The 22,963-nt window shown below is 51.6% G+C and overlaps 14 protein-coding genes across 14 annotated transcripts; 7 read left to right on the forward strand and 7 right to left on the reverse strand.

Annotated features, from left to right (window-relative positions):
• Window positions 1-37: 37 nt before the first annotated feature.
• Window positions 38-2,045, reverse strand: BJX67DRAFT_244626 (uncharacterized protein). Its single transcript, XM_071026155.1, has 4 exons — window positions 1,477-2,045; window positions 1,351-1,413; window positions 428-1,296; window positions 38-372 (listed from the first exon to the last, which is right to left on the reverse strand). Exons 1-4 carry the CDS (start codon window positions 1,656-1,658, stop codon window positions 200-202), a joined length of 1,287 nt encoding a protein of 428 aa, XP_070889621.1. The 5' UTR covers window positions 1,659-2,045; the 3' UTR covers window positions 38-199.
• Window positions 1,987-4,133, forward strand: BJX67DRAFT_344291 (nucleoporin FG repeat-containing protein). Its single transcript, XM_071028232.1, has 3 exons — window positions 1,987-2,380; window positions 2,535-2,957; window positions 3,025-4,133. Exons 1-3 carry the CDS (start codon window positions 2,313-2,315, stop codon window positions 3,977-3,979), a joined length of 1,446 nt encoding a protein of 481 aa, XP_070889622.1. The 5' UTR covers window positions 1,987-2,312; the 3' UTR covers window positions 3,980-4,133.
• BJX67DRAFT_344292 (uncharacterized protein) lies at window positions 4,058-4,337 on the reverse strand. The gene has a single exon (XM_071028233.1). It carries the CDS (start codon window positions 4,289-4,291, stop codon window positions 4,115-4,117), a length of 177 nt encoding a protein of 58 aa, XP_070889623.1. The 5' UTR covers window positions 4,292-4,337; the 3' UTR covers window positions 4,058-4,114.
• A 37-nt stretch (window positions 4,338-4,374) lies between these two features.
• BJX67DRAFT_377985 (uncharacterized protein) lies at window positions 4,375-7,106 on the forward strand (the record flags this gene model as incomplete). Its single annotated transcript, XM_071032256.1, has 3 exons — window positions 4,375-4,995; window positions 5,058-5,247; window positions 5,332-7,106. 3 exons carry the CDS (start codon window positions 4,375-4,377, stop codon window positions 7,104-7,106), a joined length of 2,586 nt encoding a protein of 861 aa, XP_070889624.1.
• Window positions 7,107-7,470: 364 nt separating this feature from the next.
• BJX67DRAFT_370112 (GroES family chaperonin) lies at window positions 7,471-8,084 on the reverse strand (the record flags this gene model as incomplete). The annotated part of the gene is made up of 4 exons (XM_071030875.1): window positions 7,471-7,495; window positions 7,551-7,609; window positions 7,712-7,936; window positions 8,082-8,084. 4 exons carry the CDS (start codon window positions 8,082-8,084, stop codon window positions 7,471-7,473), a joined length of 312 nt encoding a protein of 103 aa, XP_070889625.1.
• Window positions 8,085-8,194: 110 nt separating this feature from the next.
• Window positions 8,195-9,749, reverse strand: fip1 (cleavage polyadenylation factor subunit FIP1). The gene is made up of 3 exons (XM_071028235.1): window positions 9,536-9,749; window positions 9,429-9,481; window positions 8,195-9,379 (listed from the first exon to the last, which is right to left on the reverse strand). Exons 1-3 carry the CDS (start codon window positions 9,695-9,697, stop codon window positions 8,611-8,613), a joined length of 984 nt encoding a protein of 327 aa, XP_070889626.1. The 5' UTR covers window positions 9,698-9,749; the 3' UTR covers window positions 8,195-8,610.
• Window positions 9,750-9,858: 109 nt separating this feature from the next.
• BJX67DRAFT_244703 (FAM50/XAP5 family protein) lies at window positions 9,859-11,460 on the forward strand. The gene is made up of 3 exons (XM_071026156.1): window positions 9,859-10,277; window positions 10,329-10,908; window positions 10,984-11,460. The coding sequence occupies exons 1-3, from the start codon at window positions 10,036-10,038 to the stop codon at window positions 11,296-11,298; spliced, it is 1,137 nt and encodes a 378-aa protein (XP_070889627.1). The 5' UTR covers window positions 9,859-10,035; the 3' UTR covers window positions 11,299-11,460.
• On the forward strand, window positions 11,461-13,041 carry BJX67DRAFT_244704 (uncharacterized protein). Its single transcript, XM_071026157.1, has 5 exons — window positions 11,461-11,698; window positions 11,754-11,990; window positions 12,046-12,167; window positions 12,227-12,631; window positions 12,684-13,041. Exons 1-5 carry the CDS (start codon window positions 11,622-11,624, stop codon window positions 12,950-12,952), a joined length of 1,110 nt encoding a protein of 369 aa, XP_070889628.1. The 5' UTR covers window positions 11,461-11,621; the 3' UTR covers window positions 12,953-13,041.
• Window positions 13,042-13,304: 263 nt separating this feature from the next.
• On the reverse strand, window positions 13,305-13,825 carry BJX67DRAFT_377988 (uncharacterized protein; the record flags this gene model as incomplete). Its single annotated transcript, XM_071032257.1, has 2 exons — window positions 13,305-13,384; window positions 13,435-13,825. The coding sequence occupies 2 exons, from the start codon at window positions 13,823-13,825 to the stop codon at window positions 13,305-13,307; spliced, it is 471 nt and encodes a 156-aa protein (XP_070889629.1).
• Window positions 13,826-14,605: 780 nt separating this feature from the next.
• On the reverse strand, window positions 14,606-16,540 carry aclA (putative ATP citrate lyase subunit (Acl)). The gene is made up of 2 exons (XM_071026158.1): window positions 15,905-16,540; window positions 14,606-15,853 (listed from the first exon to the last, which is right to left on the reverse strand). The coding sequence occupies exons 1-2, from the start codon at window positions 16,343-16,345 to the stop codon at window positions 14,837-14,839; spliced, it is 1,458 nt and encodes a 485-aa protein (XP_070889630.1). The 5' UTR covers window positions 16,346-16,540; the 3' UTR covers window positions 14,606-14,836.
• Window positions 16,541-17,085: 545 nt separating this feature from the next.
• BJX67DRAFT_244826 (uncharacterized protein) lies at window positions 17,086-18,185 on the forward strand. Its single transcript, XM_071026159.1, has 5 exons — window positions 17,086-17,300; window positions 17,456-17,557; window positions 17,622-17,726; window positions 17,960-18,081; window positions 18,146-18,185. Exons 1-4 carry the CDS (start codon window positions 17,202-17,204, stop codon window positions 18,017-18,019), a joined length of 366 nt encoding a protein of 121 aa, XP_070889631.1. The 5' UTR covers window positions 17,086-17,201; the 3' UTR covers window positions 18,020-18,081; window positions 18,146-18,185.
• Window positions 17,991-20,632, forward strand: BJX67DRAFT_244873 (putative ATP citrate lyase, subunit 1). The gene is made up of 6 exons (XM_071026160.1): window positions 17,991-18,081; window positions 18,146-18,298; window positions 18,351-18,467; window positions 18,525-18,714; window positions 18,772-19,867; window positions 19,923-20,632. Exons 2-6 carry the CDS (start codon window positions 18,159-18,161, stop codon window positions 20,348-20,350), a joined length of 1,971 nt encoding a protein of 656 aa, XP_070889632.1. The 5' UTR covers window positions 17,991-18,081; window positions 18,146-18,158; the 3' UTR covers window positions 20,351-20,632.
• On the forward strand, window positions 20,616-21,539 carry BJX67DRAFT_344319 (Rpp14/Pop5 family protein). Its single transcript, XM_071028236.1, has 2 exons — window positions 20,616-21,049; window positions 21,136-21,539. The coding sequence occupies exons 1-2, from the start codon at window positions 20,800-20,802 to the stop codon at window positions 21,510-21,512; spliced, it is 627 nt and encodes a 208-aa protein (XP_070889633.1). The 5' UTR covers window positions 20,616-20,799; the 3' UTR covers window positions 21,513-21,539.
• BJX67DRAFT_344320 (GTPase GPN2) lies at window positions 21,540-22,865 on the reverse strand. Its single transcript, XM_071028237.1, has 3 exons — window positions 22,508-22,865; window positions 22,339-22,439; window positions 21,540-22,283 (listed from the first exon to the last, which is right to left on the reverse strand). The coding sequence occupies exons 1-3, from the start codon at window positions 22,794-22,796 to the stop codon at window positions 21,630-21,632; spliced, it is 1,044 nt and encodes a 347-aa protein (XP_070889634.1). The 5' UTR covers window positions 22,797-22,865; the 3' UTR covers window positions 21,540-21,629.
• Window positions 22,866-22,963: the final 98 nt, after the last annotated feature.

Here is a 22,963-nt window from a genome sequence, read left to right on the forward strand (position 1 = left end):
ATGGCCATCTTCCAAGACCACGAGCAAACTTTCTCCTGGGGACACTCGTGTGCTCGTGACCGCTATACCGTGAAGAATACAGGCGAATAATACCAAGTGGATGACTTTAGAAACGAAGTGTCGTGGACCAAACTTTTGTCACGGCTTTTCCAGGCGGGCTAGACCCCTCTCAGTCGCATTGAACACCTTTGCCCCATTATTAGATTTCGAATCCAGCTACCCTTGGAAGGAGCCAGACATCCAATGAGTGATTGAGGCTTGTGGTGGGATATATATCACAAGTGTCACCAGCATGGTACGTGAAGCGCTTCTGGCCAGATGTTGTGGCTGCAATATTGCCCGTCGGACGCATGACAACACTGCTGATCGAGTCTAGATAGCTTTGTTAAAACGCACGCTCCCCATCTCAAGCAAAAGTCATACTTACTATCGTCGGCTCTCCATTGCCACCTCGGCTCCTGCTCGCCAGCACTGTACGTCGGATCCTGCCACAATCTCACAAAGCCATCTGTGCCGCCTGCCCAGATCTCATGCGAGCTGCCCTGTCCGGTTGCCACCATATCAATCTTCATCCTTTGGTTAGTAAGAGCGCTACGGCCCCGAAGCCACCCCAGAAGCTGTCCAGTAACCCTAATATCATAGATCATGACACCATCGCTCTTGCGTTCAGCGATATAAAGATATCTCCCACACGGACTCCAGATGAGCTGAGTAATCCCGCACCCGCCAATATCACGATCAGCTTCAGTTTTAGCAACATTAAAAGTTCCCAAAGATTGTCCCGAGCCGTTTGAATCATATAGACCGACGTTACGCGAAAATGTGCCGGCCGCAAGGATACCGCATTCTGTTGGGTTTACTGCCATTGCAGAGACGATACCCTTCATGCCAATTCCTCCTCCCACTAGTTGTTTCCGCTTGCTAGGAATCGTGGGCATCCAGGAAACGGGACCCTCATTACCAGGTCGAGAAACGTCGAAGAGACATATCAGGCTATCTGATCCGGTCAGGAAATGTGTGCCCCCTAACGAAGGAGGGTAAACGAGGGAATGTGGAGTGATGAAAGCTTCCGTTGTTGGATTCACGAGGGAGTACGTTGCCAATGATGTCGGCTCCAATGCAGAAGTAAGCCTAATTGGATGGTCTCTAACAGACGAGAGAAATAAAGCAGAAGACGGCTCCCGAAGCGAGAAGAAGGGGTAGAAAGTCGACGCATATGTGGGCTCCCCGGACGAAAAGACAGAGAACGGAGATAACTGATGTGGAGATTCCTTCTTATCGAGGAGATCTGGAGGCCTGTATACGGTTTGTTAGATAACATCGTGTTTCTTGACCAAGGGAGGTACTCACAGAATGTAGGTCCTTAGATTATGGTCCGCAGAATCTGTCAGGAGTGTAGTATTATCCGGAGACCTGATAGCCAGCTATCAGTTGGAGTGCGACACCCGTCATTAAAGCCTCAGATTTTGAACTCACCATTCGGCACTCTTGAAATAATTTGGGCCGGCAGTAGCCCGTTCCTCCTTCCCAGGAACCGAGGGTACACCTTCGGGTTGATGAGCAGGTGAACTCTGATTCAAGCGAAATGACTGTGTTAACCTGCCCCTGGTTGATGCCAGGCATATTGGCCGCGGTTGTGACTCTCCGCTTTCCAGCATACTGACTATAGCACGCCGCTTCAGAGTCCGGCGGGAAGTGTTGGAGCTCTCGACGCCGCGCAATAGATTCGACAGCTGAAAGGAAAATGATTTATATACTTCCAGCACAAGCCTCAAATCTCAAGCAGGGTACACTCTTCATGACCCCCCCGAGGGCTGCGGCGCCTTTGAGCTTTTGAACGTAAAGAAAAAAAACGCGCCAGACTGCGATAGCAGGGCCGACACGTGGAAGGTTCTAAGCCGGCGGTGTATGGCATGCCACGGCCAAGGTAGTTAGTCCTCCTACGTGGACCTGACTAGCATGCAAATCATTAATCAACCAAACCTCAATTCGTCCCCCATCCGGTCACATTGATAAATAGATCGGCATATCGATATAGAGTGCCGTTTGCTCGGAGTTTCGGTGGATTCTTTTTCCGAACGACGGTCCCAGGGCCGCGACTGGGCACGGATTCCTCCCCCATCATCCTTCTGGTGTGGGCCCGTCCGCAGCTTCGTCACCAGTTCTGCAGCTCAACCCATCCTTGAGCAGGTGCTGGAGCCGGTCGAATTGAGAGCTGTCTTTAATGAGGGGTGCGGAAGCAAACAAATCTCGTCGTTTAGGCTACCTACGGTCAATCGCAAATTCGCCGGTTTCTTGACCCTTCCAGCAGAATGTTTTCCTCGAAATCCGCAGCTCCAACCGGGCTCTCCATCAACACAACCTCTGCCAATTCTTCCTTGTAAGAACCTTTCTCGTGCCTCCGTTTGGTTACAGTGCTTTGCGGTTTCCATTTCCCGTTGCCTCCATCTTCCACAGCCTCCGACCTTCTCTTTCAGAAACCCAGCGTTGGAGAGCCTGTCACAAATGCTAATCTCGCTCGTCCTGCTTTATAGTGGCGGTGGGCCTACGCAGACGACCACAACTTCCGCGGGTGCACCAAGCACGGCGAACACATCCGGAAGCCTTTTCGGGACGGCTGCGCCGCAATCCAAACCAACTAGCAGTTTGTTCGGCAACGCCGGAGGTGGAAGCGCACAGCAAACTCAGGCGTCAGGTTCAAACCTATTTTCGGGCTTAGGTAGCCAGCAGCAAAATAGCTCAGGAGGCGGCGGCTTGTTCAACAACAGCACCACGGCCAACACCACACAACAACAGTCAAGCGGCCTTTTCTCTACAACTGCTGCTGGAAATGATGCCAAAACACAAGCCGGGAGTACCGGAGGGCTGTTTGGGAACTTGGGAACCAGTTCCACGAGTCAAACCCAATCCAAACCGCTATTCAGTCTAGGGGGCTCGACCACGGCTGGTGGTATTTTGTAAGAACTTTTCTACTTCGTTCACGAATTCGACATGTGGCAGCATTGGACCTAACATTCAGAATAGCGGCAGCGCAACTCAGAGTACCAACCAGCAGCAGCAGCAAGCCCAGAAACCGACACTCTCACTTTTCGGAAACCAAAGTACTACAGCCCAGTCAGCACAGCAAACAGCGACAACCCCTGGGACAGGGACGGTGATTCCCGGTGTTAAGGTAGATATTACAAACCTTCTGCCAACCACCAAGTACGAGAGCTGCGCAGATGAGATCAAAGCAGAGCTTGAACGATTCGATACCTTTGTGGTTAACCAGATAAAAATGTGCAATGAGGTTGCCAACATGGTTCCCTCTGTTGCGGCTCAGGGAAGCACCATACCAAACGATGTGGAGTATGTTCAGGGGAAGCTGGAAACAATGCAACACGCGCTGGAGAATGACGCCAGCGCTATTGATCAGCTGCGCAACCTTGTATCTCGAGACGCAGCCGAAGCCCAGGTTGCATTCCGTGCCATAGATACACTCAAGCTTCCATTGCAGTATCAGCCAACGGGGGGTTCGGGATGGTGGCCAGCTCAAGATCAGAAGGTGCCAGATTCACAATCCCTACGATCGACGCGCAAGAACACCCTTGCGCTGCCAGATGACGTCGAAGGCGGTTCATCTTCTGAAAGTACCATCAATGGCGTGCCTGTGAATCTCGTAGAATATTTCTCCCAACGTTCTGATGAGATGAGCGTTGTTCTTGAGCGCTATACCCAGAATCTGAAGGAGATCGAGGACCACTTACATGGGGTTGAATCGACTCTAGAACGGCAGATCCATGACTTCACAACTTCGCGAAGTCGGGATAGCACCGGTGCTGGAGCTCCAAAGTCGGTTCTGAATGACCTCGCCGCTGTTCTGAGTGACGTTGAAACCGGTATCCTGGGCGTTGCCAGCCGTCTAGGTACGGTTACTGAACAGGCGCAGGAAGTTGTTTTCGGGGCGCCGTCGGGCCATGACGGCCGGCATAACTTCTAGGAACTGCGTCCGTCTTCTTTGTATCTTATGGTGGCACATGGATTCTGGATGTTCTGGTCTAGGGTCGACGATGTATCTGTATCGTTTTTTATGGTCTTGCGTGCGGCGTTTATCTTAATAGAGTAGCGGGAGAATTTACGGAGTGCTATGTTTGTTTCGTCTCCTATCCAAAGAGCTGGATAGCCAAAGTCCGTTCCAACGTCGCCTGCTTACACTTCGGAAGCCACCTAGGCATCTGCTTTGTATTTTTCTGCTTCGACCCCGGCACAGCTCCAGGGTCTTGAGCTCCATAGCGGCGACCGTTCCCCCCATTGGTGTGTGATAAGCGGCCGGTTTGCAAGAGAAAGTGCTGTCTGGCATGCTTTGACCTCTGCCTACTAGTACAGACTCTCAAAATGGAGCCTTCGCTGCTGGATTACGCTCGTTACCACGGAATTGCTTGCTCTTACACAGCTATTGATCCTCTTCAGCACATCGATAATGCCCTCAAGACTCATGATGGAAACAATGTATTGCCGCGAGCAGTCCAGTTGGAGTATGCGGATCACTTCCACAGCGCTCGCGTTAGTCTCGAAGAAAGCCTACAAAGAGAAAGACTCAAGGTCCCAAAGGAGAGCGCCTGTTCCCTGGCCTCGATCGTCCATGATGTCTATACAGGAAGCTTAGAAGAGCTCAGGTGGAGTGATATCCTTCCCTCATTCCATCGTATCGACGACATGAAGCTTGAGCCTCTGATACTCGGCATAGAGGATGAGAACTGTACGAAGTTATCCCAAAGGCCTTTGTGCTATACCCTCCATGATAGTGACATACAGAAGTCGATGGCGCTCCCCAAAACCGTCAGCCTCGCCAACCCGGTATCCGGCTCGCTCCTTGGTCGAGGTGCGCCTCTACAGCAGACCAAGCAAGAGAAACTGGGATGCACGAGGGATTCATTTTCGCTCATCCAATGCGTTCGATCCACGGGAATAACACCCGTGAAGGAGATTGAATATGCATTAGGTCGCTTGTTGAACGTGAGCAATGCAAGTCGTGTCGCGCTGTACTTGGTGTCTTTTGCTAATTGTCCTGAATATAGACCGATACGCTCGAGCCCGAACACCCTATCGTTCCACTATACGACCACCATTTCACTCCAAGTCCAACCCCGATATCTGAAGAGCATATGCTCCCCAGCCCGGTCTCTTCTCTCACGGATTGTGATTCGTGTTGCGATCATTCGAAGCTTCCCGAATCGAAGCCGGAAAACTGCGTGTCTGTGTCAGTTGGTATGAGGTGGTCAGACTTCTGCTGTTCAACGAGAGGAGAAAAACTGCAGGTGACTGGTTCAGCTGAGAGTGCGAGATCGGCAGGCGATCCGTCAAGATTCGAGACCCAACCATGCACTCTGCCGAGTGTTCTATCTATAGACGGATGTGGCAAGAAGACGGATTCGATATCCAGCCGTACACCGAGCAATACCTCCATACCATTCAATAGGATTTCGGATTCCGTTGCTGGATACAACACAGACTTCCGCCAGAATATTTCTCGCCTGTCCCCGTCCAATGTGGCAGCCAGCGAATCCCCGAGGACACAACCCGTAAAAGATGCAGACACCCCCTTCGAGCAGGGTACAGTGATTGAATGCCACTCAAAGAACTCCGGATCACTCTCCAGAATAACTCCACTTGAAAAAGCCTCCAAAGCATACTGCAACAAGGATGACGGCATGGCTGGCCCTGAGGCCGTGGACAGTAGCCACACTACCACCGCGAGCAATCGGTCTCGTCAGGCAAGGAGACCAGGCCCATCCCAAGAACTCCGACAGCAGAATACGTCGAATGCCCGCGATGCCACCGACAGGATAGAACCGGCTCAGCAGCGCGCTCTTCCGCAAATAGCCCGTGCAAACCTGGGATCTTTGTCGTCCTTCATGGAGACGAGGGGGATAACTACCCAAAAACAAGTCGATTCAGCGAGTCCTCACTTCGCTAGCCGCAAAAGATATCAGGATGCCAGCCAAAAAAATGGTACCAGAACTCCCTGCGTCGCAAATCGTCAATGGGCTTCATGCATAACTACAGGCGTGTCCACGCATGGGCCATCAACGACCTTGACACAAACACCCCGGGTTCCTACCCAAAATGAGGACCTAATTATCGTTCTATCAACTGCATTATTGAAGACACATTTGCGAATCATCCAATATATCGAGGGAACCGAGCACCCGCCAACACTAATATATCGAGATTATACAAACAGTCCACCACAGCATCAGCTCAAATCCCGACATAACCTTTCGCGATCTCAGCATCAACGGCCGCATATAACCTCGCTCCCCGCTCCTGAAGAAGCAGATATAGTCCTATCACCGAAAACTGGCATCGCTCTAACGACTGCACAAGCAACGATGCAGTTATACCTCCCCGGCCACAAGGCAGCCTGTCTCCAACCCGGCGGTCCGAAAACAATCAACTCGCCACTCAGAGACCAGATATATCGCCTTTCATGCCGTTACGAACAGCTCTACATCCTCGTATTCTACGGCACCGAGCAGTCCAAGAAATGTAAGCCCCGAGTCTCGAACCAACATTCCACCACAGATAAACGTCTCCTTTCGTCCATGGCCTCCCTAACCGCATTTTGCTCCTCAATGGCCGGGTACGCGAATACCACTCCGCTCTTGATCCCGTCGGTCCCAGAAATCGCCGCGGGATGGATCCTCGCCCTCGCGCATAAACATGCGTGTCGGATACCCGCGCCAGGAGTTCAGTCTCAGTATGGGATTTCGTTCACGCCTGTCAACCCAAAGCCACAGATTGGGTTATCGCTGGGGGACATGGAGGAGAGTACCTGGGAGTTGTTTCTGCGCCGTATGGGGTTGAATCCGTATGCGGCGCATGTTGCTATGGCCGTTCTCAGGAGGACTGCAGGCGGTTCTGCGAGTGACGGGGGATATCACCAGGTGGCCCTTCCTCAGAACAGTGCAGGGCACCTTTCGAGATTTGTGGAGATGTCGCCGGATGAGCGACGAACGCTCTTTGGGGACTTACTAGGGGAGGGGATGTTGAAGCGGGTTGACACACTAATCGAGAGGGATTGGCAGTGTGACTGGGCGCTGAATTTAGACGGTATGGTACAGTGAGGGAATGGAAATCCAAATTGCTGGTCAGGAATTGTGGTACAACAGAGAGGAGATATCCGTATTACTCGAGTGCATCGCACCTTAAATGGGGCAAGATGACAGTCCTTTAGAAGTACATCAGGTAGTATGCAAAACAGTCACGCTTTCAGCACATAAATGCAAGAATCATTATCCCAAGAATATGGGAAGGACAAAAACATATGTTCTCCCATTATCGCCCAGGCTCCTTTGCTAGTTTTTATACGGGGCTGAAACGTTAAGGATCATGATTGTGTCAAAGATATAATACAACGACTCAGACGGTTCGGTCCAAGCAGAACGAAACGAGTCAAGACGTTAGATCAGGTTCGATTCGGAGTATTCTTTACTCGTTGATCTTGGCGAGAATCCTGGTTGTTCTTGTTAGAGACATGCAAACAGGAACTGAGAGAACGCAAGGCTTACTCGGAATCGCGGAAGAGAGTGTACTCCTCCTCGCCAACCTTAATAGGACTTCCACCGAACTATCATAGAGAGTGTCGTCAGCACTTGACTTCGTGGCCGAGTATAGGGCATAGGCCCTGTATAGCCAAGCTCATCTAGGTGACAATGACCTAGAAACGTACCTGGGGAATTAGGACCCGGTCACCAGTAGCAACACCCATGGGGATACGCTGGCCATTCCGGTCGACGGCACCGGGGCCGACAGCGAGCACCTTAGCCTCGTTCTGCTCTTTGACGCTGCTCTCAGGGAGGAAGATGCCAGAGGCGGTCTTGGCCTCGGGCTTGATGCGCTGGACAAGGACGCGGTCCAGGAGAGGGGCAAGGTTCTTGACGTTGCGGAGGAGGGACTAATCAAATAACCCGCGTCAGTCAGAAAATTTCGTGTATCAATAATCGCTGGAGAGGTAAGGGAGGCTGCGTGCTGATTCAAGGAGAGACGGAAAACTTTTGAAGGGAGCTCTGCTCCACTCAGGTATCATTGAGATGACGTACCATGTTGAGAATATGGGACGGTGGTAGTAAGTACAGGGAAAGTTTTGGGAGGAAGCAGATGCAAGCGCTGGCGGATCGGGGGTTTGAGATGTGGAAGACGAAGAAGAAGAAGAGCACAAGTCGGCGAGCTTGGAAGATGATGATCTGGACCGGCGAGAAATTTCCAGAATGCCAAGACCGACCTCCAGAGCTGCTGCCGAGGGTATCCTTCCTTCTTCCGGGCTTTGACCTTCCAACAACAATGTCTGCTCTAAGGGTAAACGAGGAAGATGTATTTCAGACGTCTATCCCTGAATGTTCTTTCAGTGAGCGAGCAGGAACGCAATTTTACTCCTTCGATGAGAAATTCGCCGCCGTCCACAGCATCCCGAAGCCTGCCGTTCTCCTTGCTCTCGAAAGCCCGACCGCCTGCTTCTGCCCACGATATATCGAGGGCTACACGATGCAACGAGGGAAAAATCGATCGCATATTGACTATCTTGAGCAGCTTACATTCACATTCATTAGAGTTTATTCCGTGGCCATTGGGCTACCATCTCCTTCCTCGGCCTCGGCCTCCTCCATAACCACCCCCGTAACCCATTTGCCCTTGGCCACCAGCCTGACCGCCAAACCCATGCTGGCCTTGCTGCCCGCCGCCTGCATTGGATTGCCCGCCCATCATCGCCTGCGCTTGTTGCATGAAAGCCATTGGGTCCATAGAGGCAGGGTCGAGCCCCTGCGCCATCATCGACGCCAGCATACCCTGCATCATTTCGGGGTTCATGTCTGGCATTCCCGGCATTCCAGGCATAGCAGGAGGGGCGCTTCCTGCAGGTGGTCCGGCATTCGGCTGAGCATTGGGTAGTGGAGGTAATCCCATAGTTAGGAAACTCTGCATATCATCCAGCTGTTTCTTCTGATCCCCCACTTCTTTCCGTAATTCTTGTTGCTTCAGCACATAACTTGCCCAGGTAAACTCGTCGAAACCGTAGTTGAAATAATCTGTCAAGTCGCTCCCGGGCCGCCTCCACGGCTTGTCATCCTCCGGGAAATCGGTATCCATATCCGTCGACATGATCGGTTTCCCAGTAGTCGGGTGAACGGGATTAGCATTAACGTCGATCGAGGATGCGTGAACCGCGGGGTATGCTGAACCTGGCTTCTGTGCTGCAGGCTTCGTACCAGCAGGTACGGAAGCTGAGCCGTCAACCTTTGGTGTTAACGAGGGTGCCTGAGTCTTCGGGATAGAAGATGAATCGGTGGATATAGGACGTTGAGAAGAATCGGCTTTTAGGGAGGCATGACGGGGATGTTGACTGGGTGATGTTAGCAAATGCGAATATCCCAATCAATGGTTCAGCTCACACTTCCGGAGGAGGCGCTTCCGGGGGTGCTTCTGTTATTATATTGAAATCGTCCTGTAGTCGTCTATTAGCCGATTGCATCATGCGAGCTGAGACGAGTATGCCTACCTCGTCTTCCTCCTCCATCTCCTCTTCATCCTCCGCATCGCTCGCGTCCTTTATTGAAGGGTCTGCTAGGGATCTTCGCGGATCCCTCGGGGGTTGTGTAACCGGTACTGCATCGGCAGGATCGTAGAGGTCATCATCGTCATCTTCCATAGCGTGCGACATCCTTAATAGTGCTTAATCGAGAAAGAAAGGCGATTGAAAATGTCAAAGCTCCCATCCTTGTTTGGGAGGTCCCGTGGAGGCCTCCGAGTTTGCTATGTTTGCTTCGGTCTCGGTCGATGGATCGACCGCAACGAGGACCATCACTCGCGAGGAAATAACTTCAGAACGTCAAATATCGCAAGCAGAGAAGGCTTCTGGCTTGGCTCATTTTGGGAATCCTCACATTTGTTATTCTTTTGGGCCATACACGCTCTCAGATATATAGTAACGTGCGGTTTGCTTCCGATTCCATGTGATAAACTCCAATCAGCGTCTTGAATCCCGTCCAGCGCATCATAATGCCGCAATCCGAACAACAAGGTCACAGTGCAACTCCACGGTCGTTCACTAGTCAGTCCGCGTCTGCAGAAGATCTCCTCAAGTCACAGACAGTTGGCCTTGTCCACCTTTCCGATTTTCGCAAACGCCGCGCAGAGGTCCTCGAGCAAAAGGAGCGTGAGGCGCATGATAAATCGCTCGGAAGGTTTACCTCCAGTAATTCGAGAAGCGCAACTCCTTCTGGAGGTGACATAACCGACGGGTAAGTCAAGGCACGATGAGCCCGGACCTCCAACTCATCGCAGATTGGCAGGAACTCGACAACGCGGAGTGAGGGGCCTCCGAAGAAAAAGAAAAAGAAGCAACTTGCGAAGAGCAAACTGTCATTTGGAGATGATGATGAAGAGGAGGAGGCTTTCCAAGCCAAGACAAGCGCAAATGCGACGCCCACCCCCGCCGAATTAAGTACGTCGCGATCTGCTACGAGTACACCCTTCGACGAGAGCTCTGCACCACAATCCTGCCGCATTACCCCCAATCCTCGAGCGCCGCCTCCACCAAAGGCGCTTACGAAGGCAGCTTTGAAGGCGGAGGCAGAAGCGCGGGATACCTTGCGGAGGGAGTTTCTATCGATGCAGGAGGCCATTAAGAATACTGAGATCCTGATCCCTTTTGTGTTTTATGACGGGACAAATATACCGGCGGGTACAGCCAAAGTAAAGAAGGGAGATCACGTCTGGCTTTTTTTAGACCGATGTCGAAAAGTTGGCGCTGAGCTGGGTGTCAGTAATACCAGCGGGGCTTCGAAGGGCAGGAAATTCAACCGCCGCGAGTGGGCGAGGGTAAGCGTGGATGACTTGATGCTCGTCAAGGGAGAAATCATTATCCCCCATGTATGTTCTCCATATTCCTTTTTTTTTTGTTTTTCCTTTTTTCCCATCAGCTTGACGCCCTGCTGACAAACATAGCATTATGAAATATACTACTTCATCGCGAATCGTGTCCCTAGTTTCTCCAAGGGTGGAGGCCTGCTGTTTGACTACTTCAACAAGCCTCCGCCACCGGCTCCAAGCGATGATCCTCTTTACCGTCCGGGCAATGAGCAGCTGGAAGGAGGTGATAAGGATCCCACGTTAACCAAGGTAGTCGACCGACGCTGGTACGAGCGGAACAAACACATCTTTCCCGCAAGCTTGTGGCGGGAGTACGAACCAGGGCCGGAATTTGAGGAGAAGATGCGTACGACGAAACGAGATGCGTCGGGAAATACTTTTTTTTTCTGAGCTTGTCCTTGCGAGGCGGGATATAGACCGTTTTGCTACATAGATGGGTGGGTTATAGCAAAATTACTCTGTTTGTTTAAGATACCCGATAAAAACGATACCTACTGCAGCATCCTTCATATCGTGGATGTCTGTCTCTCTACTCTCGTTTAACTCGTTAATGATGTGGCCTTCGCAGATGAGGTTGCAAGCGAATATGGTCCACACATCCCCATGCCGACACCTCCTACCTTCTCAATCTCTTCCACCTCGGGACATCAATTCCTTTTCCAGCTCCATCAACGTCCTCGTCGACATCGTTAGCACTACAATTCGTGTTAATTATGGACTTCTGTCTCCGATGCAACTCTCTCAGCTGCCGAGCGTCTCTAAAAGAAAGAGCCGTGGTCACTACTTGTTCGTGAGTAGAGCTGCCTTCTCAGCATTCATTCTAAAGAAGAAGACTGACCCGTCAGGCACATATTCTGTCTTCAGTGCGCCGAAGCTCTTGGCCTTTCACGGCCCATTGGCGGCGAACGTCGGTGTCCTGCTTGTCAAGCGACCCTCGTTAATCCAGATGACGCCGTGGACACTGTTCTGAGTCCTACCGAAGATTACAAAACTAGTGTTCTCTCCGGGCTTGACCCTACCACCATCATGGAATGTGCCGGGCGGGCTTTAGCTTTTTGGGCGTATCAAACGACCCAAGAAATGTACGTCCCCTATCCCCTGGCCACTGCCCGGTAAGACGTCTGACAGATTCGGAAGTTTCTATCAAGAGTTTTTGGGGAAGACGCTGACGGAGAAATACACGAACCTAAATACGCAGATGGACAAGATTATCCACAATGCGAATACAGAGCTTTCGACGATGCAGGCAAGGCTAGCCGGTTCGTGCGCTCCAAGGGTCTGATTGTCATTGAGATATTAGCTAATGTCACGCTGCCAGATATGCAAACGGCGCAGGAACAACTCCGAAAGAAGAATCAGGAACTTGTCGATATGTACCGAGAGAAGTGCAAGAAGTTCTCTCAAATCACTAATCTCTACAATCTTCTTAAATCTCGAGCCATGCGGTCACAGATGCAGACAGCCGCCGCGTCCCAAGCCATAAATTCCCTCGAGGCATCACGTAACGATTCAGGGGGTGTGGCGGCAAAACCACTCAGCGCATCAGGACCTCCACAAACACCCTTAGCGTATCAACAGAGGTCGTATCCCATGAATCTTGATGGAGTAGAGCAGCTACATCGACACCAGCGGAGCGGCACCGGAAGCTCAAAAGGAGGGAAGCAGAAAGCCGCTGCGGTTACAATGCCCCCTCCAAGCCGTCCAGCGGCTGTTTTGCGGAGGGGTATGTCAATAGTTCTCTTACCAACTCCAAAAAAGAGACTAAAATGCTCCAGGTGACCCTCCGAATGCTACTCCCAACCACCGCACGCGCCTTGCAGGGCCTTCGCGCCCCTCGACCGGGATGTCTCAATTACCCAACGATAGTGTCATGAATGGACGTTTCCATGCCGAGCCGCTACCTACCGAATCGTTCATGAACAGTCATCACCCTCACGCTGGTCATCGAGAAACCCTGAGCCTTCGAGAGACCCTAGGTGTTCAGAGCCACGGGTCCACTGATGGTGCCCTGGGGATAAAGTCATTCTTCAATAATACAACCTGAAAAGCCGATGCCCGATATGCGAGAGCATTATATACCGGAAGGATTACTGTGAGCCATTCTATATGTACTCGATGCGGAACCGAAGTACACAAAACTTCATGTGATATACATAGAGGCCAACCTTAGAGGAAGCATACTTATGTATATTTCAGCAAAGGGAATGCACCTGTGCGGTGCATGGAACGGGTGCAGGGCTGTTTCTGTGGAGAACCCTCTAGTAGACTTGAATACATATTTGCACAAAATCCTAGGAGTAAGAACCGCAGAGGAAAAGAAGCAGGAATGGCCAACTCCCCTCGCGTTAAAAGCGAAAAGGAGAGACTTCAGAAGATGATATCACCCCGGCTTGCCGTTAGTCGACGCTCAGCTGGATAGCCGCACCGTCTTTCGTCTGGGTATGGAGATTGCCACGGAACCGCATGAGCTCGACGTCTGGAATCGCATTCAGCCCCTCGGGCTCATATCCATAGCCAAGGCTAAACGGCCCCGGGTGCTAGCAGTGTCCAAACTGGCAGCTGGCCTTTCAGCTCCCGCCACTGATGCGCGACGTATGTAGAAGTCAAGGTCGCCCATGAGAGTGCTGGCCCATTCATACACGTCCTTTCCCATGAGGCCCCGGTCAGAGGTCTCCGAGTCAAACTGGTAGATGCAGTCGCTCGGACAATGCGCGAATCGGAATCCGAAAATATTCTCCGCGAAGAAGAGGTTCTCGTCGTCCAGTTGCCGGGGATGCCCCCCCCCCCTTCCCAACAGCCGCACAAGGAGCGCTGGACCGTACGCGTAGAAGCCGTTCTTCTCGAGCAGCAGAGGTTCCAGCTGTCTGCCCCTGATGCCGATCTCCGTGAGATCTTGGCATGGAACACCTGCAGTCATCACCAATGCGCGGCATGTTGGGATTATTCACAACCTGCCCATCGCAGGTATGAGCTTGGATCGACCGCGCGAGTCGAAGGAGCTGCCGCAGTGATATTATTCGTGGACAAGCTGATATTGCCAATCAGCAGCAGAGAACTCGGGTGAATGACAAGGAAACATGGAGACGGGATAACATGATCTCTTATCATATGTCCCTGAATCATTCATGTATCCTGTATTTCGCCGACGGCCCATCAACATAGTAAGCTTAAGCAAGTATAACCCTCAACCCAAAGACAAGAGCCTTCCACAAGGACACCAAGATCGAGAGCTCATAACTCCTCGAAACAATCCCGGGAACACCAGATTCTAACCAGAAAAACCTTAGTCATTCAACGCGTAGCCGCGCTCCAAGTGAGAAGCGCTCCTCGGACGGACGGAAGCACCAGCACACCAGCGTCTCCAACACCATCCGCCATCCGTCCATCCTTCCACTCTCCCGAGCACCAACCCCACAAGCCACCCCCCATTCTTTATCAGATCTCTTCTGTCTTTTATGACTCGCATGGGCCTGTCCGTCAGAAGCTTGTGTGGATCTTGATTCTCTTAGAGTCAATATTTAAGCTTATTTGGACTTCTGTCACCGCGTTACGTGTATTTATACCCATGAGTTGTATTGAACTTACCATCTGGGCTGATCCTAGTATACTTCCGAACGTATAGAACTGACCTCTCCCAGTCATTCCGCGACAACAATGTATATCAGACCTTGATGACTGATTACGTTTTGAGCTTTTCGCTTTTACATTGGATGGGAATTGTTTTTTGAGATTGTATTTTATTGCTCTATCCCCAGAGTCTAAAACCAGATAGAACGGAGTTTCCGTACAATACTTCATCAGTCATCTTTACCATTTAGAAATAAGCAAATAAAATTGGGTAGAACAATGCAGAAAGCCGTCATGCCGTGCGTTGAGAAGAACCTCGAAGAATTATATTAAGTGAATCGGAAAACGCCCCTCTTTTTGTTTACGCAGTCCCAAACTCCTTGATATCGGTTTGCTTGCCCTGGAGGGCAAGAGGAACAATGCCACTGACGTGCATCTCGGGACCGTAGACGTGCATGTTAAGACCGAGTTCCTCTCCAACAGCTTTGATGTTCTTGAGACCCTCCTGGTAGTTGGGACCGGCACGGCGCACCCAGATCTGTACCTTGTGCTCGTTCAGAACGGGAGCAACTTCCCGCAGCGCACGGATAACACCCTTGAAGGTGGAGGCGACGTTGGTGAAGTTAGCAATACCACCGCCGATGAAGAGAACCTTGCCATCGGGGTGGATGGGGGCACGCAACATCAGGTCGAGGATTGTGCGAGCATAGTTGAAGGTTTGTGTCTCGGTGGGCGCACCGGAGTATTCACCATAGTTGGCGAGCTCACTGACGAAACCAGCAGAGGCAATGGCATCGGCGTAGACGACGGAAGCACCACCACCGGCGACGAGGGTCCAGACACGGCCATTGGCGTTCAGAACAGTAAGCTTCAGGGAGGCACCGGTCTTGGCGTCCATGTCTGAAATGAACTTTTCCTCCTTGCTCAGCTCACGACCAAAGGGTGCAGGGAACTCCATGGGGGGCCCGGCATCAATGTTGACCTTATCGGATGTGGGAAGGGCGGCGATCCCGAGGTTAGCTGGGCTACGGGCAATGGCCCATTTGGTGCCGCACTCAAACTCAGCGGTCTGGTCCAGCTTAGCCGCCAGATCGAGGAAGTGAACCTCTGCTGAGGTCGCATCGGCATTGGGGATGACGACCAGAGGGTTGATTTCAAGGTAGGTGAACTGGCAGTCGACGTAAACGGCGTAGAGACGGGAGATGAAGTCCACAAGAACTTTATGAACGCCCTTCGGGACCTTGCTCAGGAGTGTGGAAGCAATCTCTTCGTTGGAGGGGTATTTCTGGAGGTTGACGGGGATGAGGAGCTTTTCTGCCTTAGCATCAACATCGCCAACATCGACACCACCCTCGTGGGTGAAGAGGATCCAATCACCCTAGGAAAGTCAGACCTGCACGCACTTCTTCTTGGTGGGGCTATATCGTACCTCACGCACGGAATGGATGTTGATGTAGTATTCTGTCTCCTGCGGGTGAGGGACGAAAGGCTCGACGAGGAAGTGTCGGAGCACACCGACAACAGACTCGACCTGGATATCCTTTGCAGCACGAGTTTCAATCCACTCCCTGGCCTCAGCCCAGGTCTTGTTTAGGGCAAGTAGGCCGCTCTTGCCTCGCCTCTTAATCAATTGATCTGGCTTGGCCACGAACTTGGATCCTGGGGCCAACAGCCACGGGTATGTAACCTCCGCCTGGTCAAGGACGTCTTTGACTGCCAGGTCATCGGGGAAGTAAAGAGACGCGAGCTTGGGAGGAGGGTTGTGTGTTGTGGAAGGAGGAAGAGGAGTTGGCTTGATAACAGGAGCACGAGTGAGGTGGTAGTTAAGGATGGCCTTGCCATCGGCCTCGAAGATCGATTTGGCGGACATTCTGAAATTTTGAGGCGGAGGAACGGGGGGGTTGAAGCTGAGGAGAGCGGTCGGGAGGAGGGGAACAGTGTATATGGGAAGCAGCCCCAGGTAGATTCTGAAGAGAACACGGAGACGGCAAGGAGGGACGGAAGAATTGTGAGATTAATCTGCTGCGAGGTCGGCGAAAGAACAGGAGGCCTCCAAGGGGAAGATAAATTGGAAAACAAAAAGGCTCCGGTCTGGGATGGAGTCGGGATGATTCTTTATGGTCGGTTCCTGGAACGAGCTCGTACGGACGTGGTTTGAGACCGATAGATACAGGTACGAATTCAATTCGAATGGAAACAGCCTGGCAGATGGGAGAGCGGTGGGGTGGATTTTTGGGACCCCGCCGATTGTGCGGTCAACTTCAATTGCAGTTGTTGAGTGTCTCGATTTCAATTCCTACTGGAGCTGGAGAAATTCTGTGCCAGAGAAAGATCGTGTTGGGGATCTGCCAGACAGTAATTTTCGTCGCAGTATCCGCCCTACGCTGTAGCCCGAATACTGTGCCCACCATCAAAGCACTCGACCACCGGCACACGGAGCAGCACTGGCAGCATTCCGGCGCTCTTCTCCGACCTTCCCATGGGACTTTGTAACTTTTGTTGGGCTTCAATTTTGTTGGCGACCGTGGTCCCAGCCAGAGCTTCACGAGAGCTCCAAGCGTACCGGAAGTCATGAGGGGCATAAAGAGCCAAAATACTTCCCCGTTCCCCAAGTCTCTCCCGAAATCAATTTTACTCCGCTCCCCATACTTTCGGGATTGATTCACTCATGCAAACTGAGAATCTCACCACTCGTCATTCACTTGACTGAACTGAGATTTTGAATCATGCCCTCGTGGGGTGCCCTGTTGCAGCGGCGGTCCAGCCCGTATCTTATCGTGGACCCAACAACACCCAAGTCCCCACTTGGTGATGGAATCTTCGAAGTAGGCCCAGGAACGATCATCATGACAGATTCTTCAAGGTACGGGCAAGAATGATCCTCTGATGACAGATTCTTCAGAGTAGGTGCAAGAACGAACCACCTTCTTTTTTGGCCCTCGAAGCCGTGGAAGGAGTCTGACCACGATGGCCGGGGAAGTTTTGCGGAGTTTTCAGGAAATATTGTCGCTGGTGTCCGAGGTCTGTTTCTTTAGCTTCGGTACTGCTCGGAGTTGGGGTTTCACTTCAATGGAGTAACAGTGTGAGCTTTCTGGCCCAAGTGCTTTGATTTATGAATCTAAACCAAATATTCTCTTGTCATCCAGAGTCAATCCATTCAATTCTTGCATGTCGTCCGTCAGTTGTCGGTGGATTTCCCAACCTTCCTGTTGGTGGGTCCACTCGAGTCCCCCAGTGTATTGTCATATCCTGTACGGCCCACCGATACAGCAATACCGTACATCCTTTTTTTTACCCTCACCTCATCACCAGCTCCATCATAATAATAATAGTCGATTTTCCTCTTTGACAACCCCCCGATCAACTCCCGATCTCGTCCTCTTCTCCCTCATCCTCCATTTCGGATCTTGAATTCTTCCTCCGAACTTCCCATCTCCTTATCCTTCTGCGAATTCCTGTCCAATCCTCACCTCCATCTCTTGAGAATCCTTTCACGACTTTCCTTCTGCGCTCTCCCCCCTCGAAAGCTTCCGATAGCCTGTAACTTGGCTCTTGAATACCCCTCGGACCCTCCTTTTTTCGTTGCTTTCAAACCTCTGTCTGCAGGTAAGCATTGCTACGAACTCGAATCTTGTCACCTCTCATCAACTGATCTCAATTGATTCAACAGAGTATCGGTCACCATGCCTGCTTCTGCCCCTCTCGTCAGCACGGCCAACGGTCCCAACGCCAATGACAACATCACTCGCTTTGAGCCTCCCAGCCGAGTGCGCTCTCCGTTTGCCGATGCTCTCTTCCACAACAAGACAAGATGCTTCGTCTAGTGAGTGCTATGTTATTGTGGCAGCGATGTCAGGAATTGACAGTCGCCGCAGCGGTATGCAGCCCCGAGCAGTTCAGGGTATGCTGGACTTCGATTTCATCTGCAAACGCTCCACCCCCTCCGTCGCTGGTATCATTTACACATTCGGTGGCCAGTTCGTCAGCAAGATGTGAGTCGGCCTTCGCTTCATTGACGCCAACGTTGGTGACTAATGGTCCATCTGCAGGTATTGGGGCACCAGCGAGACTCTCCTCCCCGTCTACCAGGATACTGCAAAGGCATTTGCTAAGCACCCCGATGTTGACACCGTCGTTAACTTTGCCTCCTCTCGTTCCGTCTACAGCTCTACCATGGAGTTAATGCAATACCCTCAGATTAAGTCTATTGCTATCATCGCAGAGGGTGTCCCCGAAAGAGTACGTCCTGCGTCCTCCTAACCAATTCCGGAGTCCATGCGGCTGACACTTTGGCAGCGTGCTCGCGAGATTCTGGTGACTGCCAAGGAAAAGGGTATCACCATTATTGGACCCGCCACCGTTGGTGGTATTAAGCCTGGTGCGTTCAAGATCGGTAACACTGGTGGTATGATGGACAACATTGTGGCCTCCAAGCTCTACCGCAAGGGATCCGTTGGTTACGTCTCCAAGTCCGGCGGTATGTCCAACGAACTGAACAACATTATCTCTCAAAACACCGATGGTGTCTACGAGGGTGTTGCGATTGGCGGTGACCGTTACCCTGGTACCACCTTTATCGACCATCTGCTTCGGTACCAGGCTGAACCTGAGTGCAAGATCCTTGTTTTGCTCGGTGAGGTCGGTGGTGTCGAGGAGTACCGTGTCATCGAAGCTGTGAAGAATGGTACCATTACCAAGCCAATTGTTGCGTGGGCTATCGGTACATGCGCCAGCATGTTCAAGACTGAGGTTCAGTTCGGTCACGCCGGTGCATCCGCAAACTCGGACTTGGAGACTGCTGTTGCCAAGAACAAGGCTATGAGGGAAGCCGGAATCCACGTTCCTGAGACCTTTGAGGACATGCCCGCGGTGCTGAAGAAGGTTTACGACGAACAGGTTGCAAAAGGTGTCATCACGCCTCAGAAGGAACCCGTTCCTCCTAAGATTCCTATCGACTACTCTTGGGCCCAGGAGCTTGGTCTTATCCGTAAGCCTGCTGCCTTCATCTCCACCATCACCGATGACCGTGGGCAGGAGCTCTTGTACGCTGGAATGCCCATCTCCGATGTCTTCAAAGAGGACATTGGTATTGGTGGCGTCATGTCTCTTCTTTGGTTCCGTCGTCGCCTGCCGCGCTATGCTACCAAGTTCTTGGAGATGGTTCTCATGCTCACCGCTGACCACGGTCCCGCTGTGTCCGGAGCTATGAACACCATCATTACCACTCGTGCCGGCAAGGACTTAATCAGTGCTCTCGTCTCTGGTCTTTTGACCATCGGATCTCGTTTCGGTGGTGCCCTGGATGGCGCTGCTGAGGAATTCGCCAAAGCTTTCGATCGTGGCATGAGCCCTCGTGACTTTGTTGATACTATGCGGAAGGAGAACAAGCTGAGTAAGTCACCCGCGAATTCCTTTTGGAAGTCATTTAAACTGACATCTGTTTCTAGTTCCTGGAATTGGCCACCGTGTTAAGTCCCGCAACAACCCCGATCTTCGTGTCGAACTTGTCAAGGAGTACGTCAAGAAGCACTTCCCTAGCACCAAGCTGCTCGACTACGCTATTGCCGTTGAAACTGTGACCACATCCAAGAAGGACAATCTGATCCTCAACGTTGACGGTTGCATTGCTGTCTGCTTTGTGGACCTGATGCGCAACTCCGGTGCTTTCTCCACCGAAGAGTGCGAGGACTACATGAAGATGGGTGTCCTTAATGGTCTCTTCGTCCTGGGTCGCAGCATGGGTCTGATTGCCCACTACCTCGATCAGAAGAGATTGCGCACTGGTCTCTACAGACATCCTTGGGATGATATCACATACCTCCTCCCTGCCCTCCAGAAGGGTGGCTCCGAGGGCCGGGTTGAGGTCAACGTATAATTCTAATACCTTTCCTAATTTTTATACACTTTCACCTGTGGAGGAAGCTGGTGTCGAACGCAGGCGGACTCGCAGGCTCATAAAATACGTCAGGAGTTATGATGGCCTTTGTTCTGCATTTGTTTCAATTTATCATATCCTTTCCCCGCTTTTAGTTCCGTTTCCCTTTCTAGAGCATGAATGAGACATGAATAGGATTATTTCCTCGCAAAGGCCATGATAATTATTTTGCAAGTAGAATACTTTGGAAGAAGTACTCCATGGAAATTTCTCACTCGAGGATGTTTACAAAGGCACATGAATGGAAATGACCCGCGACCTTCGAAGCTCGGCCCTGCCGGGGCGGATCTCCGATCGACGACTCAAAAACAGCTCCATCAATCTCATTTATCGCAACCCTGATCGTCTCTCTACGTCCACCACATAATCGAAGAAGTAACCCAAAAAATATGGTCCGCGTCAAACACCGTTACCTCCTCGTCAACATCCTTTACCCCGAACCCTCCGCCTCTCCTTCCTCAAGCTCCACCGCCGTATCCAAAACCCATGCACAGCAATCCCAGCTCCGGATCCACGCTCCCACATCCGATGCCCTCACGCCCAGCTTGCTAGCGAGAATGATCCGGGACGAAGTCGCTGAGATATTCGGCGACTGGGGGATTGGGAGACTGGGTGGTGTTGGCGCGGGCGGCGTTAGTGGTATGACTTCTCTTTTTCCCTTTCCCATCATTCAGATTGAGCTCCGAATGGAAGGCTAATTTCTCCTTTCAATTTGGCTTGATTAGTGAAATATCTCTCATCCGCGACATCAACAGCAATAATCCGTTGCCCTCGGGCGTCATATAGGCTTGTTTGGACGGCGTTAACGTATATGGATCGTGTGCCGGAGATCAACGAAGGTGGGAAGTCGGGGAGGCGGGGAGGTCAAGCACCTTTGACGCGACCGTGCGTTTTTCGTGTCCTCAGGGTGTCTGGGACGATAAGGAAGGCGGAGGAGGAGGCTGTTCGGAGGGCCAGGAGAGAGATTGTTAGGCTGAGAGCTATGGATGAGGTCGGCGTGTTGGGGGTGTTGGTTGGGGGGTTAGAGCGCGGCGGAGGAGGGGATTTGGCGATTGTTGATAATAAGGATGATAATGTGGAAATGGATAGTGGGGGCGATTGACGGGGAAAGCAGGGTTGTGGCTTTGGGATGGAAATATCGGGTGTGCAGGGGTTAGATTATTGTACATTTATTCTTCAGAGATACCCTATGATACAGTTCCATGTAAGTTATCTCCATCTATTGCTTTCGTATGACTTTCACTCCACCGTCTGGTACGGGCGCTTTGGAGCCATGGAAATCGTCATCATCGACACCGTTCCCCGTATGACGGGGCGTTCCTTGTTGATGCTTCTTGGCCTCTTCCTCAAGTTCTCTCCATTCTTGTTCATCATATTCGTCTTTCGCATCAAGCCAACGTTCTTGCACGTCCCGGATGTCCATGCTTCCCATCCCTTCTCGGACGGCCACCTGCCAGACGCTATCGTTCGCACCCTCCGCCGGGCCAAAGACGTAACCACTTGCTCGATCGATAGCGCGGAGTAGGTGCATCATGCTCTTTTTATCCTCCACGGCCAGCGTCTCGAATCCCACGAGCCCAAACTCCTCGATAAGCTGAATAATGGCGTTGTTCAGCGGCCCAAATTTCTCGTGTGATACTCGAGAGGACTCGGCGTCGAGGTATGGAAGGAGATACGAAAGGTCTTGAACTTCAGTATAGAAGTCTAAGTTGAAGGGTAGCGGAGCGTAGTTAGATAGGTTGTCGATTTTCGTCAAAACGTTGAGATGTGGAAGGTCCATCTGGAGCATGGCGCGGAGACAAAGAATGAGGGAGGAGATATACATCGACGGGAGAGTGAGATTGTACGAATCAATCAAGTGTAATACTATTAGCTGCAACTTAAGTCTTAGCTCAACTGCCATCCGTTTGATATGAGGCGCGACCTACTCTATAACCCAGCTTTTGAATCTTGAAGAATATATTTCGCAATGACGAATGATGTGTAAATAGCTCTACCTGCCCCGGGCAGTCGAATATTATATAGTCTTCTAATCGTTTAAAGAAGCCATTAGCTTATGAAACCCCGGCGAGTCTTAGAAGTACCGAGTGCGCGTACCTCCTAGTCCCTTCAGTCCTTCCTCCAACCATTCAAAGTTCTCTTCTACCTCTTCTAAGGCATATAGAACACCACCATTCGGGCCCAGATGATCCTCGCTCATAATATCTTCCAGAGTAACAAAGTCGCGCACGTCCAGCGCACACGGATAGGATGTCTGGTCGTTCGCCGGGTCCAGATTCACAATCGAGCACTTCCGCCCGATGGCTCCGAGGAACTGATGCATACCATTGCAGTATGTGGATTTACCCGCACCAGGTGGGCCGATTACCAGTTGCGAAAATGGCATGACGAGAGTTCGCAGATGCGCAACCGAGGCAAGATCTGATTGATCGGAAGAGAGAGTTGAAGCTTGAGCGTTGAGACCCGAAAGGAGATGAGAGCGGGGAGATGCTTATAAGGCGGTAATATGCGGCAGAAAATAATCCAGAGCCTCACCACGCCAACCCCCGATAG

The sequence above is a fragment of the Aspergillus lucknowensis genome (genome assembly GCF_044049455.1).
Source record: "Aspergillus lucknowensis strain CBS 449.75 chromosome Unknown BJX67scaffold_5, whole genome shotgun sequence".
In the NCBI taxonomy this organism is placed as follows: Eukaryota; Fungi; Ascomycota; class Eurotiomycetes; order Eurotiales; family Aspergillaceae; genus Aspergillus; species Aspergillus lucknowensis.

Bases quoted from the DNA above. Each gene is read 5' to 3' on its own strand.
- BJX67DRAFT_244704 (XM_071026157.1), top strand. From the start codon at position 11,622: ATGGACTTCTGTCTCCGATGCAACTCTCTCAGCTGCCGAGCGTCTCTA. The intron at 11,991-12,045 runs GTACGTCCCCTA...CAGATTCGGAAG, and splicing joins TATCAAACGACCCAAGAAAT to TTTCTATCAAGAGTTTTTGG. The intron at 12,168-12,226 runs GTTCGTGCGCTC...TCACGCTGCCAG, and splicing joins GATGCAGGCAAGGCTAGCCG to ATATGCAAACGGCGCAGGAA.
- BJX67DRAFT_344319 (XM_071028236.1), top strand. From the start codon at position 20,800: ATGGTCCGCGTCAAACACCGTTACCTCCTCGTCAACATCCTTTACCCC. The intron at 21,050-21,135 runs GTATGACTTCTC...TGGCTTGATTAG, and splicing joins TGGCGCGGGCGGCGTTAGTG to TGAAATATCTCTCATCCGCG.
- BJX67DRAFT_344292 (XM_071028233.1), bottom strand. From the start codon at position 4,291: ATGGGGGGAACGGTCGCCGCTATGGAGCTCAAGACCCTGGAGCTGTGC.
- BJX67DRAFT_244703 (XM_071026156.1), top strand. From the start codon at position 10,036: ATGCCGCAATCCGAACAACAAGGTCACAGTGCAACTCCACGGTCGTTC. The intron at 10,278-10,328 runs GTAAGTCAAGGC...GCAGATTGGCAG, and splicing joins GGAGGTGACATAACCGACGG to GAACTCGACAACGCGGAGTG. The intron at 10,909-10,983 runs GTATGTTCTCCA...TGACAAACATAG, and splicing joins GAGAAATCATTATCCCCCAT to CATTATGAAATATACTACTT.
- aclA (XM_071026158.1), bottom strand. From the start codon at position 16,345: ATGTCCGCCAAATCGATCTTCGAGGCCGATGGCAAGGCCATCCTTAAC. The intron at 15,854-15,904 runs GTACGATATAGC...TGACTTTCCTAG, and splicing joins ACATCCATTCCGTGCGTGAG to GGTGATTGGATCCTCTTCAC.
- BJX67DRAFT_244826 (XM_071026159.1), top strand. From the start codon at position 17,202: ATGCCCTCGTGGGGTGCCCTGTTGCAGCGGCGGTCCAGCCCGTATCTT. The intron at 17,301-17,455 runs GTAGGCCCAGGA...TGGCCGGGGAAG, and splicing joins TTGGTGATGGAATCTTCGAA to TTTTGCGGAGTTTTCAGGAA. The intron at 17,558-17,621 runs GTGAGCTTTCTG...CTTGTCATCCAG, and splicing joins CACTTCAATGGAGTAACAGT to AGTCAATCCATTCAATTCTT.
- BJX67DRAFT_244873 (XM_071026160.1), top strand. From the start codon at position 18,159: ATGCCTGCTTCTGCCCCTCTCGTCAGCACGGCCAACGGTCCCAACGCC. The intron at 18,299-18,350 runs GTGAGTGCTATG...CAGTCGCCGCAG, and splicing joins AAGACAAGATGCTTCGTCTA to CGGTATGCAGCCCCGAGCAG. The intron at 18,715-18,771 runs GTACGTCCTGCG...ACACTTTGGCAG, and splicing joins CAGAGGGTGTCCCCGAAAGA to CGTGCTCGCGAGATTCTGGT.
- fip1 (XM_071028235.1), bottom strand. From the start codon at position 9,697: ATGTCGCACGCTATGGAAGATGACGATGATGACCTCTACGATCCTGCC. The intron at 9,482-9,535 runs GTAGGCATACTC...AGACGACTACAG, and splicing joins AGATGGAGGAGGAAGACGAG to GACGATTTCAATATAATAAC. The intron at 9,380-9,428 runs GTGAGCTGAACC...AACATCACCCAG, and splicing joins GAAGCGCCTCCTCCGGAAGT to TCAACATCCCCGTCATGCCT.
- BJX67DRAFT_344291 (XM_071028232.1), top strand. From the start codon at position 2,313: ATGTTTTCCTCGAAATCCGCAGCTCCAACCGGGCTCTCCATCAACACA. The intron at 2,381-2,534 runs GTAAGAACCTTT...CCTGCTTTATAG, and splicing joins ACCTCTGCCAATTCTTCCTT to TGGCGGTGGGCCTACGCAGA. The intron at 2,958-3,024 runs GTAAGAACTTTT...CATTCAGAATAG, and splicing joins ACCACGGCTGGTGGTATTTT to CGGCAGCGCAACTCAGAGTA.
- BJX67DRAFT_244626 (XM_071026155.1), bottom strand. From the start codon at position 1,658: ATGCTGGAAAGCGGAGAGTCACAACCGCGGCCAATATGCCTGGCATCA. The intron at 1,414-1,476 runs GTGAGTTCAAAA...GCTGGCTATCAG, and splicing joins TATTTCAAGAGTGCCGAATG to GTCTCCGGATAATACTACAC. The intron at 1,297-1,350 runs GTGAGTACCTCC...AACCGTATACAG, and splicing joins AATCTAAGGACCTACATTCT to GCCTCCAGATCTCCTCGATA.
- BJX67DRAFT_344320 (XM_071028237.1), bottom strand. From the start codon at position 22,796: ATGCCATTTTCGCAACTGGTAATCGGCCCACCTGGTGCGGGTAAATCC. The intron at 22,440-22,507 runs GTACGCGCACTC...TTAAACGATTAG, and splicing joins AGGACTGAAGGGACTAGGAG to AAGACTATATAATATTCGAC. The intron at 22,284-22,338 runs GTAGGTCGCGCC...CTTAAGTTGCAG, and splicing joins TTCAAAAGCTGGGTTATAGA to CTAATAGTATTACACTTGAT.